This window comes from Ornithodoros turicata, chromosome 1 (assembly GCF_037126465.1).
Source record: "Ornithodoros turicata isolate Travis chromosome 1, ASM3712646v1, whole genome shotgun sequence".
NCBI classification, from domain to species: domain Eukaryota; kingdom Metazoa; phylum Arthropoda; class Arachnida; order Ixodida; family Argasidae; genus Ornithodoros; species Ornithodoros turicata.
In genome coordinates this window covers 53149590-53167545 of record NC_088201.1, presented here as the reverse complement: position 1 = coordinate 53167545, position 17956 = coordinate 53149590, and the positions used below count along the sequence as shown (strand labels likewise).

General features: G+C 45.2%; 1 protein-coding gene across 1 annotated transcript; it reads right to left on the bottom strand.

The window, feature by feature from the left end:
- Positions 1 to 4302: 4302 nt before the first annotated feature.
- LOC135391626 (uncharacterized) lies at positions 4303 to 7135 on the bottom strand. Its single transcript, XM_064621991.1, has 2 exons — positions 4952 to 7135; positions 4303 to 4626 (listed from the first exon to the last, which is right to left on the bottom strand). Exons 1-2 carry the CDS (start codon positions 7133 to 7135, stop codon positions 4303 to 4305), a joined length of 2508 nt encoding a protein of 835 aa, XP_064478061.1.
- Positions 7136 to 17956: the final 10821 nt, after the last annotated feature.

Genomic DNA, 17956 nt, shown 5'->3' with positions numbered 1-17956 from the left:
GAGTACCTCAAAAGCCCTTGCAGGTGCTACATGAAGGGGGACAGCGAGGAAATGTTCAGAATCAATAAATATTAATTAGAAATAAATGGTTACATTATGTAGAATACAGCGATGAAGTAACAATACGGGTACACAACATTATATATGCTGGGGTGATTGACATAACATCAATTTACATATACTTGACAATCATAATGATAACGAAGGCATAGGAACCTGGTTATGTTAAAGAAAGAACACTGGCAAGTTATTTTTTAAACGTGTTATGATCAGTGATAACGACTATAGCGACTGGGGTAGTTTGTTCCAATCAGATATGGTCTTCGGAAAAAATGAATGGGAGTAACGGGCAGTGCAGGAACGGAGACGCTGTAATTTAAAAGAATGATGTAATCGTGGTGAAATATAGTTTGCCGGTTGGAGGAAGGTGGCTCTGCTATGAAAACATTTATGAAATAAACAAAGGCGAGTCAAATTTAATTTTCTGCGGAGCTGCAAATCAGGAAGGCAAAGTGAGTGTTTGATAGATGAGGTTCTGGAAGGATAATGGAAGGTTAGATGGAAGGCTGATGTTAGATATGAAGCGAACAGCACGGTATTGACATGATTCTAGAAGATTAGTGAGGTTAGTGTGTTATGCGTCCCACGTGCTGCATGCGTACTTCAAGTTAGACCGAATAGACCACCCGCTGTTTGCAAACGGTCACAACTCCAGATGTCGCGACCCGTCGTTGGCAAAAAATAAAGCCGCGTGCGTTGGCAGCTGCCGGTAACATGAGTTGTTTGATTGTTTTTTTCCAATTATGGATGCCATTGCGCGAAGGAGATACGAAGGAAAACTTCATGTGCGAGGCAAATACTACCCTGACCTCACCTCACAAAACGCGAAAGCCACGAAGTTACACGACGGCAACAACCAACTCTTTCGCGCTATTTTTGCCAACGATCCACTCTTTCCCAATCCCATGATATCTTCATGTGACGTGCCGCGGCGGATGGTCTATTAGTGTGGTGTAGGCTAGTTGTTTAACTGTAGGTGGGGCATACTTCAGGTTACGGCGAATGGATCCACGTTTCCTGTTGGTGTCATTAACCATTGACGTAATGTGGTTTGATCAACTGAGATTATTAGTGAGGTTTAGTCCAGGAAACTTCTACGAGTTAGATTTGGTTATCGGCGAATTACCTAACCTATAGTTGTGGATGGAGGACTGCTTTGAACGAGTAACGGAAACGTGTGAACATTTAGATATATTAAGGGAAAGTATAACCAGTGAGAGTACCATGAATAAATAGTGTCACGGTCATGGTGAAGTGTGAGTTGATCAACAGCAGTACAAACAGGAATATAATAAGTCTTGTGTCGAAGACTTCATGAAATATTCCTTCACATTCACTCCACTAAACCTCGCGTCGTGTTGATAAAATGTTAGCATGGATTCCTGCCCCACAAACAGCGTGGAAGCAAGTTCCGCCTAGGAGACCTCTTGCTCTTGCACCCGCAGACACTATTGTGGCAATGTAGTGCCTTTATACAATCAAGTTCCCCTTTCATCTAGTTACTTCTATCTGAGCTCTGTGCTCATTTTGCCACCTGCGAGAATTTAGAAAATATAATTTTCGATTGTGTGCTCTACAAGAGCTACTTGTAATCTCATTCTTTCACCGTTTGTTAGTCATCTTTTTTTGTCATCTTTGTCTTTAATCTATCTAACCCTTTGTTGAGGAATCCGAAGATCCCTCTCTGTGGAAGAAATGAAGCTGAAGCCTTGCAGCTCTTAGAAAATCCAGCAACCTTTTAATCCGTCCACCTCGCCCTTACCGAATCGAACATACAGAAACGTGCAACGGGTCCGAAGACCAAAAAAAGAAGAAGCATCACCCGAAAAACCACAAACTTCGTCGTCTTTTACATAACATATTCAACACCCTCCCCGCGCAAGAGTTAGTCATCAACACTCGCGGTCTTGAACCTCCAGGGGATACACCAATTGTACTGGTCGGCGCGTAGTGTGGCCGCTTGGAAGCCTTAACTCGCACGACCGGATGTTTCCGTCTCTTCCCTTATAGCCTTCCGTGACTCGACCTAGTGTCCACAGATGTCTTGGAACTTTATCTTGATGGACGATGACAACGTCACGTCTTGACACTGTGCGCGACTCGGAAACCTGGTTGGATTGATGGGCAGATCGTGGTTTGAGTAGATATTCCTGTCTCCACCTCTTCCAGAACAGGTCCGCAAGTCTTTGTCTATACATCCATCTTCTGTTGGTGGTGTCAGTCTTCGTACAGGGAACTGATGATGCAACCTTTGTACCTGGAGGTGCTGTTACATTTTTTCCTATAAGTAGATGGCCGGGAGTGAGAGCGCTGGGCTCATCTGGGTTGGAATGCAAGAAAGTGAGTGGTCTAGAATTCACCACTGCCTCTACTTCGTGCAGCAACGTCACCATTTCTTCGTACGTAAGGCATTGACGTCCGAGCACCTTCCTCAAGGAAGCTTTAACGGTGCGCACCATCCTCTCTCACATTCCGCCCCACCAGGCCGCCCTCTCTACAATAAACTTCCAACTGATTCTGTTTGTGGCGACGAAATCCTGCGCTTCTTGGCTCCGTATGACGCTCCAAAGCTTCCCTATATCCTTGGCTGCTTTCTTAAAGGTCAGTGCATTGTCGCTGAAAATAGTCGACGGAGTTCCCCTCCTTGAAATGAAGCGCCGGAACGCCCTGATGAATGACTTCGTGGTTAAGTCCATAACAAGTTCTAAGTGTACGTCCCTCGAAGTCGCACACGTAAACAATGTAATATATGACTTGGTAGACGATCCCGAAGCCTCCTTGATGTACAGGGGTCCAGCGAAGTCTATGCCGGTAGTGTCAAAGGGGTGTGTGGGTGTCAAACGCTCTGTCGGTAAAGGCGCAGTTGGTGCTGCTCCTCTCGGTAAACGAAATTTTGCGCAGACCTTACATCGGTGCACGATGGACTTTACCAACTGTCTCGCTTTGATAATCCACCAACGCTCTCTCAAAGCTGTCAGTGAGGACTGCACCCCGCCATGGAGCATTCGCCGATGAGCACTGTCAGCCAGGAGCGCCACGAACGCATGTTGTTTGGGCAGTAGTATTGGGTGCTTTACCCCTTTCCATATGGTTGGAGTACTCCAGTCGTCCTGTCAAACGTAGGACTCCGTTGTCGTCCAAGAAGGGCCGCCACTGTGCTATCTTCGACGTATTGGAGATAGCCCCCTTCTCTTTTAACGCAGTCACTTCTTCTGGAAAAGCTTCTGTCTGTACATGTCTGGTCCAGAAATATTCCGCCTCTCCAATTTCAGTAGCACTGAGTGAGCCACCGATTTTTGATGTTGAACGACAGTTCCGAATAAACCTCGTGATCCACGCTGTAATGTAATGGTAGTTACTGTGTGTACTCAGATCAAGTAATGCAGGAATGGGCCTCTCTTCAGTGTGAGTCATGGTCACGGTTTCTGTTCTTCGCTCGTCTTCAACGGAGTCGAGACAGTTTGGACTTTTAGACGTTAGATCTGGCCAGAATACCTCGTTCTGTGCTAGCCAGCAGGGACCTTCGAACCATTGCCTGTCGTCGATTAGCGTCTTGACGGTAAGTCCTCTTGTCAGTGCGTCGGCCGGGTTCACTCCCTGGGCAGTGCCTCCACTGCTTCGCTTCGCTGTGTACTTGGATATCGACGACTCTCTTCCGGACAAACGGTCTCCACCGCGTAGCATCACCCTTGATCCAACTCCAAGCAATTGTAGAGTCTGTCTCCCCCCCCCCCCCCCCCCAGAATGTCACACTTTTTACTACCACCGCCAGCGACGATCTGACGAAATTGGCAATTCGTACTCCTATCACGGCTCCCATTAGTTCTAACCGTGGGAGCGTGAGCGTCTTGATCGGCGCGACACGTGTCTTGGCGAAGACCAGTCGCACTTTCTTTTCTTCACACACATTTCTCGTTCGCAGAAAGGCGCAGGCCCCGTAAGCTTGTGGTGATGCATCTGTGAATACGTGCAGCTCGTAGACGTATTCTGTACCGTTGACAGGTAACAAACATCTCGCCAGGGATATACTGCACAGCTCTGGTAGCTCATAACACCAGGATCGCGACATGGTCGCTAAATCTGCCAGTAGGGGGGCGTCCCACTGTAGTCCAGCCTTCCATAGTTCTTGGAAAATGATCTTGACCCGGATCGTGTAGGGTGAAATAAAGCCGAGCGGGTTAAATATCCTAGCTGAGACCTGTAGCACTGACCGCTTGCTTACTTGTGTGTCTCTAATGATGCTCAACGGATGTTCTCCAGTGAATGTGAACGTGACAAGTTCCAGACAACACCAAGCACCTTGCCCTGGGCGGGCTCGTTAAATGATTGCCTCTTCACAGCACAGCTGACATCTTGTGGTGACAATGCCTGTTGTATCTCGGCAGCGTTTGAAGCCCATTTTGTTAACTTCATACCAGCCTCAAGTAATATTTCTTGCGCTCTGTAAGCTATATCCAGGGCCTCGTCCACGGTTGGAGCTCCGGTGAGCAGGTCGTCCACGTAAAAGGAATTGAGCAACGACTCAGCCAACCTTTCATCGACGTCCAGAAACGACTTGAAGTGAAGCTGCAGGGTAGCGTTTTAAGAGAAAAGGGCTCGCTGTCGTCCCAAATGGCACCCTCTTCATTCTCCAGCACTGTAACTGTGGATCCTGATGGTCTGCAGTCGGAATCTCCGAAAACCACAGGAACCTCAACGCATCTCTGTCTTGACTCCGGACTCCCACTTGCAGAAAGGCTTTCTCGATATCGGATGTCAATGCCACTTTGTGTAGCCGGAAACGTAGCAGTACTCCAACTAAGTCGGTGTTAAGCTTTGGCCCTTTTTCCAAATGATCATTTAGAGACAACGCCCCTACTGCATGTAACGAGGCGTCAAATACAACTCGTACCCTTGTTGTACTCGAGTTGTTCCGGATGACAGCTCGGTGTGGCATGTAATAAACCAAACTGGATCCGTTGTCCTCCTTGACTTCTTCGGCATGACCATTTTTTATGTAACTTCGGATAGCTTCATCATACTCCACTACGGTGTTGTCTCGCTGCAGTCGTTTCATTAACCTCTGCAGTCGGTCTCTAGCTACTGCATAGTTATCTTCTAGCGCACTCAGGCCCATCTTCCATGTCAGCGCAACCTCATAACGGCCGTTCCTCGTTTCCAACTTCTGTATGAAGGCCTCCAGAACCTCTGGGTTGTGTTCCTGTTTACCGTCAGGTTCCTGGGATATTCCTAGATTATCCAGTTCCCAGAAACGTTTCAGAATATCGTCCTCAGAAGTGACCACACCAACCTTCAATATGCACACAGCTGTCGTTGAACTGTCTGTAGTACTGTAGCTGGTCACCGTGGTTGGCCCCTGAAAGGTCCATCCGAAAACGGATTCTACTGCAGCCAGTCTTCCGTCACTCTGGCATCTCTTTACTTCTCCTGAGACCAACTTCCACAGCTCGTCGCATCCGATGAGTAGTCCTATTTCGCCTTCACTCCGTACACTAGGGAATAAGAGGTCATCGGCGATGAAGTTGCCGTGGACACGCACAGAAGACACGAGTTCGTTACTGGCAGGAGTTTCTTCGAGGTCCTTACAAATAAAGTCAATGGTGCTTGCGCGAACCACATATTCCTTTGGTACGAACTGACTTCTTAGCCGAACTTCGACAACTTTGCACTTTCGAATAGTGTCCTGACTGGCATCGCCTGCGAAAGTGTTGAGCTGAAGCGTTGTTTGCCCAATTACTGGCAGCTTAAGCATGCGGGCTATGTCATCACGTATAAATGTGCGCTGGCTTCCTCCGTCGAATATGCCTCTGAGGTAAGCGCATTCGGTGTCCGATGATGCCCAGACACGGAAGGTTTGCAGCATTACTCTTGCTCTCTCGCACTGTTGTGGACTGTTCGTTGTAGAGACGTTCGTCGTGGTAACCACTTCACTGACCAGAGCCTTTTCTACCGGTTGTCTAGACGGGTCACAAACCGATGACGCATGTCGTCTTCGACACTTACTGCATTCCACTTTTACTCTGCAGTCCTTTGACCGATGACCCTTCTTGGTACAACGATAGCACCTCATATCTTTGGCCAGTTTCTTGAACCTTTCCGCTAGGGTAATGTCTGCTTTGCAGTCGTCGGTGCTGTGATCTGCGGCACTGCAGAAAAAACAGTTCCTTTTTTCGCCAGGCTGCCCAAGTCCAGCGTACAATACAGCTCCAGTCGTCATACCTCCAGTCCTTTTGCCCTTGGGGCGCTGATTGGGATACCTGTCACGGCGAATTTTAGTTGCTACCTGCTCTCGGCTCTCTATTTCTACTCGCAAGTATATAAGCAGCCTTCTCAACTCTTCCAGTCCTTTTGTCTCTGTTTCTGCGATCGATTCTGAATGAGCTGTTCCTTGTCCATCCTGGTTGGCTTCGAAACTTTCTGACTGCATTGCGTCGTGTACTCGCCGTCGTACGTCGTGTTTTCGTAACCTTGACAGGTGCTCACGTTCTATCCGGGTTGTATTCCCGAAACGCTGCTTCAGTATGTCTATAGCATCGTCATAGCATGCCGCTGTTGCCTGTTGACCTCGAATAGCTGATGCTGCATCTCCTTTCAACAAGGTCCTCAAGTATTGAAATTTCTCACTCTTCGTCAACCTTGCGTTCTCATCAAGTGCCGTACGATACTGCTCCCAAAACGATATCCAGTTTGTCAACTCACCTGAGAAGGTTTGGAGCTGCAACTTCGGGAGTTTGACTCCACTCTGCGACTGCCCAGGGTTGACTCCGCTCTGTGACTGCACAGGGTCCAGTCTCAACTCATCCAAACGTGACTGGATCTCCACTATGGCCTTTACGGTCTTTTCTTCGTAGCTGATTGCGCCTTGGTACTCCTCTTTAAGCTCCTCTACTCCAAACAGAGGCTCGATTTCGTCGTTCACCGCTCGAAGTGCTACGTCGGCAGTTTGAAGGTTGCTCAAGAGTGCTTTCAGCCTTACGTCCGTCACTGTTCGGTCCGCTCGGAGCTCAGCAACCTCGTTGCAGAGCTTCGTTACTTGAGCCCTTCTGGCCGCTCTCTTGTACTTGACCAGCTCCATTGTTATTGAACAGAAATCTGGATGAAAATTGCAGTGAGGTCAGCTTCCCGGGTTTCGGCACCATGAAATGTTGAGGAATCCGAAGATCCCTCTCTGTGGAAGAAATGAAGCTGAAGCCTCGCAGCTCTTAGAAAATCCAGCAACCTTTTAATCCGTCCACCTCGCCCTTACCGAATCGAACATACAGAAACGTGCAACGGGTCCGAAGACCAAAAAAAAAAAAAAAAAGAAGCAGCATCACCCGAAAAACCACAAACTTCGTCGTCTTTTACATAACATATTCAACACCTTCTTTCACCGTTTGTTAGTTTATCCTTTATTTCCTAATTCTTTTCTTTTCTTTTTTATTTATTTTATTCTTCTTTCATTTGTTTTCTTACTTTGCGGAATAGCAAGCCGACGTCCCGTTTGGCTGACCTTTCTCCGTTTTTTTTTCCTTTCGTCTAATAAATATATCCCCCCCCCCACCCGATTATTTTGTAACCTTGAAGTTGCTCTGAATCTAACGAACCTCGTATCGCTTGTCGCGTTGACCTTCAACTGAATAATGCTTTCGGTATATGTCGCACAACTTGCATCGGTATATTTCAGTGTTACGCAACTTGGTCTGGTGTATCCTAGCAGCCTTGTGGCTAATGTGTTCATTGCTTCTGCCAGAGTTGCCAGAATCCAATGACTTTTTGTGACTAACGGCCCGTAACGGCCTTCTTGGGATCTTGCGCTACCGCCTTCTTGGCTAAACGCGACGCACGGAGGACAAGAACAACGTTACAGTTCACGCGACGCTGACTTTGAAGGTTGATCTCTCGGGTCACATTCGCCACACACTTCTTTGCAATAAAGGAGTGCAACAAGCAGAACAGAAGCAACAAATCGCCACGTGAAAGCTGCAAAAAATATACAAACAACCAGAAAGAACAGCCTCCAACATTTAAAAAGAAAAAAAGAGAAAGAAAAGCGGGTTGTGGCGTGACATTTAAAGAAGGGCAGTCTGCGAAGAAACGCTGTATGCACCGAAATTCGTCCAGGAGAATTTCTGTTCCGGAGGTCTTTTCAAATTCTGGATGTCAGTGTGGATGGAATAGATGGCGGATCTATGCATGAGTATCAGCGTATGATGGGCTGCTCTCCTGACTCAACCCTCTCGAAACGCGAGCTTCTACCGTGGGTTATTTTAAGGGGGCGCATCAATACTGCGTGGCTTTGTATATAGCAAAAGTGGCCGTCGAAAATCTCCTGGAGGCAGTAGAACATGTCGTTTACGACGTAGTAAACGCAGTTAGGTTAAGCTTAACATTGATCGTGTGTAGGAAAGCCCTTTTTGCATCGTTTTGTGAACTGCGACTATAGGCATTATGTAGAGGCTGGTTCGTGTCCTTGTGCATCTGAGCGAAACTTAGTATGCTGATGGGATGGTGGGCAAGTATAAATGTCTCGTGTGTGATGGAGCTCATGGTCTCCGCATACCTGCATTATAATTAGTTGATGCTTATGTTTATGAAAGTAGAACGTTGTTACGGTGAAGCGAAACGAAGGTATAGTCAGTTTTGATGTAATCGTAGCATCACTGGCCGGAAATAATTGCGTGTGAGTTCGGCCTCCACTGCTGTCGTGCCTTTCGTATTCAAAGGAGCAGTTCGATCGCCACGGATCCATCCGTAGCTTCCTATTTTTTATGTGAAGCGCATTACCTAACTTATCTAACCCTGCTTCTCTCTTCGCCGCTTTCAGCAGTATAATTTATTGTCGGCATTAAAAATGAGTATAACCACACCTTTCAAAATCACCGCGCGGAGAGACTCATGCCTATAACGTCATGCGACGTCATTCTGACAACACACGGCCTTCCCCTTCACCTCAACAATGTGAATGATTTGCTCCGGAGAGTACGTGAGGAGTTGATGCTTGAGAGGAACGCTCACACGTGACCATGCTGGCGGTATACGTCACGGAGACGTCACGCGAGTGGATGGGGAGTTTCTCCTACGCCTTACTTTCTCTTCCCCGTGTGTGAAACTGCGACTGCCAGCTTTCATGGCAGAATACGTATAACTCTGGAAGTACGTCAAGTTCGAGCGAGAAAGCTATCGCAGGTGCGTCGTTTGGAGTCAGGCGCTCCTACCACACATATTTATTTCAATTACGCTGGGGAACGAATCTTTCCGTTAATGGAAAATATGCACCTGGGCGTTGTGTTCATTCTTCTGTGTTCCATTGGCCCGTACTATACTACTACTACGCATGTTTCTGCTTGCAATAGCTCTCTACGATAATTCCCGTTTGGTTAGTACACTCATACTGGCTCCATCGCATACGTTCCTAGTAGCGGGGAAATACTTGCCCTCAGTCCTGCCCTCAGTCTTGTGTGAGACGCTTCTCGTTCTTAACTGCTTTTTCTAACTGTGGATCTGGATAGGTTCCTATGAAACGCAATATGGTTCGTGTGAGTCTTGTATCCCGTATACAATGGCTGTCCCTTGAGGCGCGTATATTGCCCCGACTCTCTCTGTCTCATCTTGGTGCTTGTAAAAAGAAAATACGAACTTTCATTTTATTATCACCCTCGGTTACTCGGGTGGTTTGTTTAGATCCATCGTGTGACTCTTTCGATACCTCTACTTGGCCATTTGCGCGATATTGCCGAGCTGGAAAGACTCCACATTCAACGTAATGGTTCAGTTATAAGTCTTGCAAAGTTTGAGCCATTCCGAGCAAAAGAAACCGAAACGAAAGAAACGTGGCAGTCCTTGCTGTAACGAAAATCTCGCACTAACTCAATGCTCTACAGTGCTATGAGTGTAAGCTATAAAGGTCTGGGTCTCTGAACTGCTGAGCCCGGACATTTACTGACAGACAAGACATTAGCCGTAATTTCAGATAGAAAGAAAACGTCGTTATGTAGAATGACCAAAAAAATGTTATCTGCTACGTCGCGTGAAGCCTGAGAAGAAAGACCAGAGCGCTGTAATGAGGGCATTATCAATATGTTGTGATCCACCGTGAAACATGTTGGAAGCCGACAGCGAGACACCATGAGGTCCTCCCCAATAACCACAGAAAAAGCCATTTGCAGTTTTTCGGCGTCTATACACAATGCGACCTATTTTTGTATGCTTCGACTCCCTTTAAAACTTTGAAGTCGTTCTTCCAAGATGCCTATACTAGAGTTGTATAGGAGAACATCTACTATAAATACTCGTGCATGGACAAGGAGCTAATACAAGTCCATGGGCCAGGCCAGCACAGTGTGGGCCGATCTCCATACCTTTGGTTCTGTTTCGTGCGGTTAAAGCGATACTTTTATTTTCAGTTGTGTGTTTTATCTTACTAATTTTTTTATTACTGGTGAAATTGTGCCGTCTTTTTTGGAGTGAGTTGCATACCTCGCACAGCCTTTCCCTGTAGAATGAGCTCAATGGCGCACGTACTGCCCCATCAAACGTGTGTCAATGAACTCCTTTCCCACACTTGCGCTTCTGAGCGTACATATTGCAGAAAAATCACATTATGCGAAGCATATCCAAATATCGGACTTATATATCGGAATATATCCAAATTATATATCCAAATATCGGAATATATCCAAATTATATATCCAAATATCGGAATATATAGGGGTGACACACTCTAAGAAAAAAAGGGAGTCGCGAGGAGTCAGATGCGCGCCTGACCCCCTAGTCGCCGTTCTCTGGCAATGACTCCCCCCTTCCTTCTCGCACTCCTTCGAGCGGAATTTGCTGCGTGCGAGAACGTGAGGAGAGTGGACCCATGGAGCCGCTAGGCACTGCCCTCAAAACGTGAGACTGCGTGAAACGGCTGCTCGCATGCAGTAAAACCACTGATCTCGATTGTAAAAGGCTGGATCGCGGATTGGGAGCGCGAGCGTGAAGAAACTGGCCGCCATCTTACTGTACCCACAACAGTCGCCGCAGCGATCATGGCAACTTCTTGCAATTACGGTCGTATCAACCGTACTGACAGGGATACAGGGCCTAAATTTATACAGGTGAGTCATTCTTTATCAAGGAATAAATAGGCGTCCATTCTGTATATTTAGTTGACAATTATTAAGTGTTTTCTTGCCGAAAACGAGCACTGCATGCAGGCTGTTTGATCGTTCTTCCGAGATTCAATCGAACACACTTGCATTTTACCCAGCGGCAAATACATTTTGAGTGCATAATATGCTTGAGAGAACATGTTACACTACACTGGTAGTGTTGCCATCAATATATGTGCGAACACTCGAGCGCTTTTCTGCATGCATTGCTAGCATGGTACACGGTGTTCTCTACGGAAGCAAGTGCACGTTCATTTCTTTGAATTACCTTCGCGCACAAGTTCGGTATTACGTCATAATGAGACCAAGATTGTCACCCTTTTTCATGTATTGGTATTGTTTTATGCCTTGGTTTGATGTGTGACAAAGAATCCCACGTAACGGTGGTGTGGCGCGACTTGAATACCGCCTTTGTGTCTGAGCTATATCGTCAGCTTGTTGCGATAATAATAATTTGTCGCGTGTCGTGCTATTTGTAGCAGTTTTTAAGGCAAAAGCGGTCTCTCAATACAGATTTCCTCATGGGGCTACCCAGAGGATCGTCTATGAAGTGTGATGCGACTGAGTGTACAGGTAAGTATCGTGTTCCTCATCCACGGGTTTCTACTTTACAGGAAGGAACCACCTCAGTGCACGCACTGTGGTTAGCCTCTCTCAATTTTGCACATTTTCTTACATGTTCACATCAGAAACACACCTTACACCTTATATACCTTAAGCTCCTTCACCCAGCAATATAATAATTATAATTCTTTTTAGAAAAGTTCCCCATATTCTTTTTAGAATAGTTTTTAATCTTTTCAATTTTTAGAAGATACAGGAATTGTAAACCCTGTTTTAAACTGATGTTTTAACATTTGTCCAATGCATTTGTTAAACAACATATTCATTTTAACTAGTTGAATCCAAACGAATGTTCTGCTGTATTATGACCTTTGTTGTTGATGCACCATAAAAATTGGAATAATCATCATCAATACAGGTTACTTCACAGCTGCCTCGACGTACTCAAGAAATGGGTGCAGAACCTGCGTAGTGCCCACAAACTTTGATTACCACAGCACCTCCAGAAAGTAAAAGCATACGTGTCACATGGGATTTTTAAAGGTACTCACAGTATATAATACCCTGTGTTAACTGTTGTAGATGGTAGCCGCCTCTACAGTACACTCTCAGAAATTAAAACTTGTCAGGGTGCTGTGATAATTGTTTCAGTTAATAGGCATGCACATATATGCTATAAGAAGAAAATTATTTCTTGAGAATGCACTTCTTTGGCTACTGATGTTGTTTACATTTACTGTTGATCACATTCATTTATCACATATTATTTTCTTTTTCTTATATTATTATATTATCACATATTTGATCACATTAAATAGAAATTTAAAATTCAGCATATATGAGAAAATATCAGGAGGGAAGTTGCTATTCATTGCTCATTCCAACCCAAAAATTGAGTGCTACAAATTTAGAGAGTGTACATGTAAGGTCATTCCTAAAATATATATTGTCATTGTAGCAAGGTCACAAAACAGTAAATGTAATCTTTGGCGCCCTCCCTGCACGTTCATTGTACCCTGAAACGCATAAGTGCAAGACTTTTTTTTTTTTTCATTTTGTGTTAGCGCCGCGAAGCAACTGTGGCTATGAGCGGCGTACAGACGTGGACAGATGGAGAGAGAACAGCAGGAAGGAGTGGGGGACAGGGGGGTTAGTGTGCGTCCTGGGCCGACTTCAGGGGGAACTGTGCCGACATTCGTCTGGAAAGTCTTCGGAAAACCCAGGGAAAACCTCAGACAGCACAGCCGGTGACAGGATTCGAACCCGTGTCACCTCCCAGTCTCGGCGTGGAAAGCGATCATCTTAACCACTATGCCACGGCAGCTGGTAGTGCAAGAAATAAATGTCGAACTTGAATAAACTTTATGTTGTATAAACTTGATATAAAATGTTGAATAAACTTGAACTTGTATATTCTTTACTCATCATCAGTGATCTTCTTTACAAAAGCCTATCGTGTTAGACTTTTTTTTTTTTTTTTACGTTTCACAGACGGGGCGCACGAGGGCCAATGACAAAATCACAACTGTTTCAAGCTCCAAATCGTCCTGTTGCAATCTGCAGACCATACGTGTGTAGTGCAAGAAGGCCCTTGCACATCAAAATGTAAGATGGGAGTCACAGTTAATGCAAAGTAGTTCCTATGAGAGACTTCCATGCTGAACAAAATTGTGCAAACTGCGGAAGGTGCCATAGAAGATCTTCAGAAAGCGTGTCTGGTCTCACAGCGGTTCTACGACGCTCTCTTTTAGATGACGATGATACAAGATTGGAGTTGCATTTTTTGGAACGTGCTCCACATAAGAAGCATGACAAAGTCAGCACTGGATAGCAGGCCCCCGTCCCTAAGCAGCTTTGCTTACACTGCAGTTGTATTCAGCAAAAGCATGTGAGTACTCGAGAAGGACATTCAGTTTGGCACAACTGCCTGCAAATAATCAGAACGAATGAAGGAAGAAACAAACACACATAGAAGGGCTGTACTTCAAAAAGAGATAAGTCCTGTGTCTCAAGGAGGTGTTACCACTTTCTAAGTAACGTAATTGATTAAGCTTACATCACTACCTGATCGCATGAAGTAATTATTTGGGCTGCTTCCATGGAGGAAGGAAAATAAGGAGGGAGTGTGGCGTCATTTTGCACGATTCCGGAAGTTTGGGTGAGGAGAAGCAACTGGGACAAACAATTGTCCTCTCCCAGCTCTCTAGCATATCGCCGGGCGCCACAAAACGCCATCTACGCCGGCAGCTGCCCCAGTTTGTTTGTCCCAGTTGGGGCGAAGTCTCACCGCAGATTGGCTGCCTCCAGTCACCTGATCGATATGACGCCCTCATGATGCGTCACTTCCACTACACTTTTGTGATTCGGAAAGAAACGGTCGTGCTCCCTCCTTAGTTTTCCTTCCTCCAAGGCTGCTTCGGTGTGTCCATATTTGCGAGGCAAAGCACCGCTGTCGTTCACTAAAAGACTCTTGCTGCGGCGATGCTTCATATAAATCATACTAAACGCGTACACTGCTAAAACAACGGCTGTGATTCTACAGAACGATCTCTTTCTGCATTGCGAGTATATCTTCCCGAACCGTTTCTTTATGGAACAATTTTTGTCCGGAACGCAGCACGGGATATTATATACATGGTTGTTGTTAACCTCACATCGTTTCTTATTGAAATATTGGCTGGGAAACGTGCTGTAGTACAATCCCCAGCGCTGCACTGCAGTGACGGTCTAGTTTCGGAATGCAAAACATAACGTAATTAAGAATCGAACGGCAAGACACCTGTGAAACACTGTTAGGACACATCAGTATACTGGCACCTTACAAAATTGTGTGATGACAAACAACGATCAACGCCTGCAGCGCAATAAATACTCACAATCTCCGCTGCCTCCCATTGTTTTCTATGGGCACACACTGCGCTTTAAGGCCTCCCAACATGGCGGCCCGAATGCATGCCTCTCCCGTACGAGCCCCTCTCCCATGCGCGATTCAGCCTTTATACATAGAAATCAGTGAGTAAAACGCATAGGTGAAAAATTTGCTCTGCTAATGTGCCATGTACAAACAATGATTGTGCACCGCTTAGGCAACTAAAAAGTAAAACGAAGAAGTGAAAACATGTACATACACGCATAATGCGCCTCCCAACTCATATTTGAGGCTCCGGGATTTGCCGCTCCATATTTTGGATCCCGTCAACGGATTTGAAACATGCAGAAACGCGGCGAGGGTGTTTGCAGATGGTCTTTCTAGTTTTGTAACCGTTCGTTCATCATTTTCGCGGGACGTTTGCGTGAGGATAGCACGAGTGTCACTCGGTTTGTGAAATACAAGTCGTCGACGAAGCAAAATCTCAGTGGGAGGCGATCACCGTGCAGATGACATGAAGTAAGCATTCCGGGGCTCAAAGTTTCGATACCGTAACGGACAAACTGCTGATACAGGTAAATGGATCTCTGATTTCGTTGTATTGCATGCGTTTTCTGCGCTTCTTTGCACAATGAATACAGGGACAGTTGAGCTGTGTGAGGAAGAGTGTGTGTCTAAGGGTACACGCAAAAGTCGATCGTACAAACGCACATGCTTAGAAGATCTTGAAACAGTGTCGCGTCTGCCTGCATGTTGCTGTGTAATTGAGCATACAAATCAGTTGTTTTTTTCTCCCCCCGTTTCTTGAATGTGCTTTTCTGCCCGTGGTCTGCCTTTCTATTATTCAGGTGAAAGGCAGACTGGTTGGGGAATTTGCGCAGTTCAACGCAGGACGGAATTTTCACATGATGTCTGATTTTTATATAATGCAGTTGCTAGATATGTTATGATTTTGTGGACGTTTTGTTCTTATGGCACGCATTTCTTGTGTGTGTGTGTGTGAAGCATGCATGTCTGCGCAGTATACAACTTCATCTGAGCTGTACTTAATAACACCGCATCAGCTGAGATTGCGTTTTATATCTTCATGCATTATGCATCTGTCTTTTTCCAGCTCCTTGCCTTTGAAACGGAAGCATAGTAAGCGTGTGCCAGCACCCATACATGGAAGGAGAGAGCTGGGGCCATGGTTTTGTTGCTGTTGACCTTGGCACCTGCTTTGCAGAACTTAGATGCATATGTAATCCACACTTCATCACCTTTCTATTCTAGCAGTTCAGATAATTCTTCGGTACACCAGAACCATGCGAATACCTGCTTCTCCCCAGTGGTACACCTGCTGCTGTGGTTATTTATGAAGGTGTCTGCTGGTCAGAAAGCAGTGGCTCTGTGTTGAAGGTATGACACTGCACAATCTCAATTTATTGAATAATACAGGTGTGTCACATATTTAGACGCCATTGTAATTTGCCCATCGCATTAGGTGCCCTGGTCAGTGCTATGTTCTGCTTCCTGCCACCATTGCTAAGAGAGAAGACAGATGGAGTCATGAAGAAGTTGGTAATCAGTTCTTTGTGCTGTAGGTCTATTTTGCTGAGAAGGGGTGGGTGGGTCTCCAAGATATGTGGAATATTTATACACTTATCTGAGCCATCGTGCAACCTCTGTCATAATGAACATAAAGGCGCATACAAAGATTATGCGCAAACATGCATACATTAGGTTAAATAGAGGGTTTTTACTGAATACAGATATTTATTTGCAGATAAAGATCAAGATAAAATTATTTATTTTAGGTAGATTTTATCACTGTCCCTAGATTACGGGCATTGGACCCTACAACTGGAGCTGTACGATATCGGAGTTAGTCAGTTAGCTAAATGTTTGAATTATTCATTTTAGGGGTAGGTAAAGTTTGGCTAGTGTTGGAGCACCCAATTAGGCTCACTGCAGTTAATATGCACTTTCGGAGGTCAGGCTAGCAGTTTGTTTGTGCTACAGTGCACATTTATGTTTTAATATCTAGTGCGTATACAGGGTGTTTCATGTAAAGTGATAAAAAAATTGGAACTGGCGATGTAGGCGCTGGAGCATTGTGGGACTTTCGGTAATTACCAGTTCTGGAAACATTTGCCACCATCGAGGGAGGCTTTGGACAATTTTTAATTGCAGGAAATTTATTTTTAGTCAATTGAACTTCGAAAATTGCCACGCGAACCTCACTTTCTTTTTACAGCAATACGAAGTCCTACACAGATAGCGCACAAGAGGCCCAACGAAAACTATGCGAAAATAACTAAAGAAGATGGCGTGGTGTGTAGAGCACACAAGTACTTTTTCAACAGTAAGTCAGCTTTGGCATTTTCTTTTACTATTTCGTTTATATTTGGTATTGTGGCTGCAACATACGGCAGAAAATAACTAATGGGAAATTATTGGCAGTTATCTATATTCCATTTTGTGTACTGTACTTCACCTGGAATTTTCGAATTTTGACACCGCTATGGTCGAACACTGGTCTAATTCTTGTCATTACAGGTAACCTACTTCAACCGATTCCAGTACATGACAATCGCTACAAGGAAATGGCCTGCCCGTTCGATGACCACAGGTACGTCCCTCTTTTTGAAAGTATGTTAAAAATAAAGTACATAGTGTGTACTTGATGATGTAACGTATCTGCTCAAAAGCACCATTTGTTTGCTTGAAAAGTTTTTTTTTTTTTTTTTCCTGCAGTAGGTTCTCAAAAATGGCTTGGGTCAATCACATCACTACAGTGCTGATGAGAAACATCATCCTTTTACCTTGTTTCATTCAAATACCAAAAGCACATACCAACTCAATTTTAACGCCTGAATTATCATATGGACTTTTTGTGGAAGAGAGAAAACTGTGTGGCACTGTTTTCCTGGCACTATTCATAATTTCAATCTTAAAATACTTTAATTGCAGAAGCCGGGAGAGGCCCATGTGTATCCTACAATCGTCCATCACACAACAGATGACCTGCAAGCTTCTGCATCATTCTTTGATTTGACCGAAGGGTTCATGGTCGGACATCCAGCATGCTACCTGTTACGTTAACGTGGAATCACCGTTTGGAGCATATACAGATTGACGCCGTGCACAAATTTCATAATGTACATCGATTAAGTACTACTAGTTGTCATAACTAGTTGCTGTGCTTCATTGATTTCCATGTAACCCTCCATTGTAGAGGGGGTTGCCTTGGAAAGCCCACCCTTATTCAGTTTTTGCGTGCTACAGCTGAGTGACAAACGCCTGTGAGACTGCAAGGACACAGCACATGTTCTTGTTATCAGGGGGC

Excerpts from the sequence above, each read along its gene's own strand:
- LOC135391626 (XM_064621991.1), bottom strand. The coding sequence starts at position 7,135 with ATGGAGCTGGTCAAGTACAAGAGAGCGGCCAGAAGGGCTCAAGTAACG. Across the intron at positions 4,627-4,951 it reads ACAACTCGAGTACAACAAGG|CTTCACTTCAAGTCGTTTCT; the intron begins GTACGAGTTGTA and ends GCTACCCTGCAG.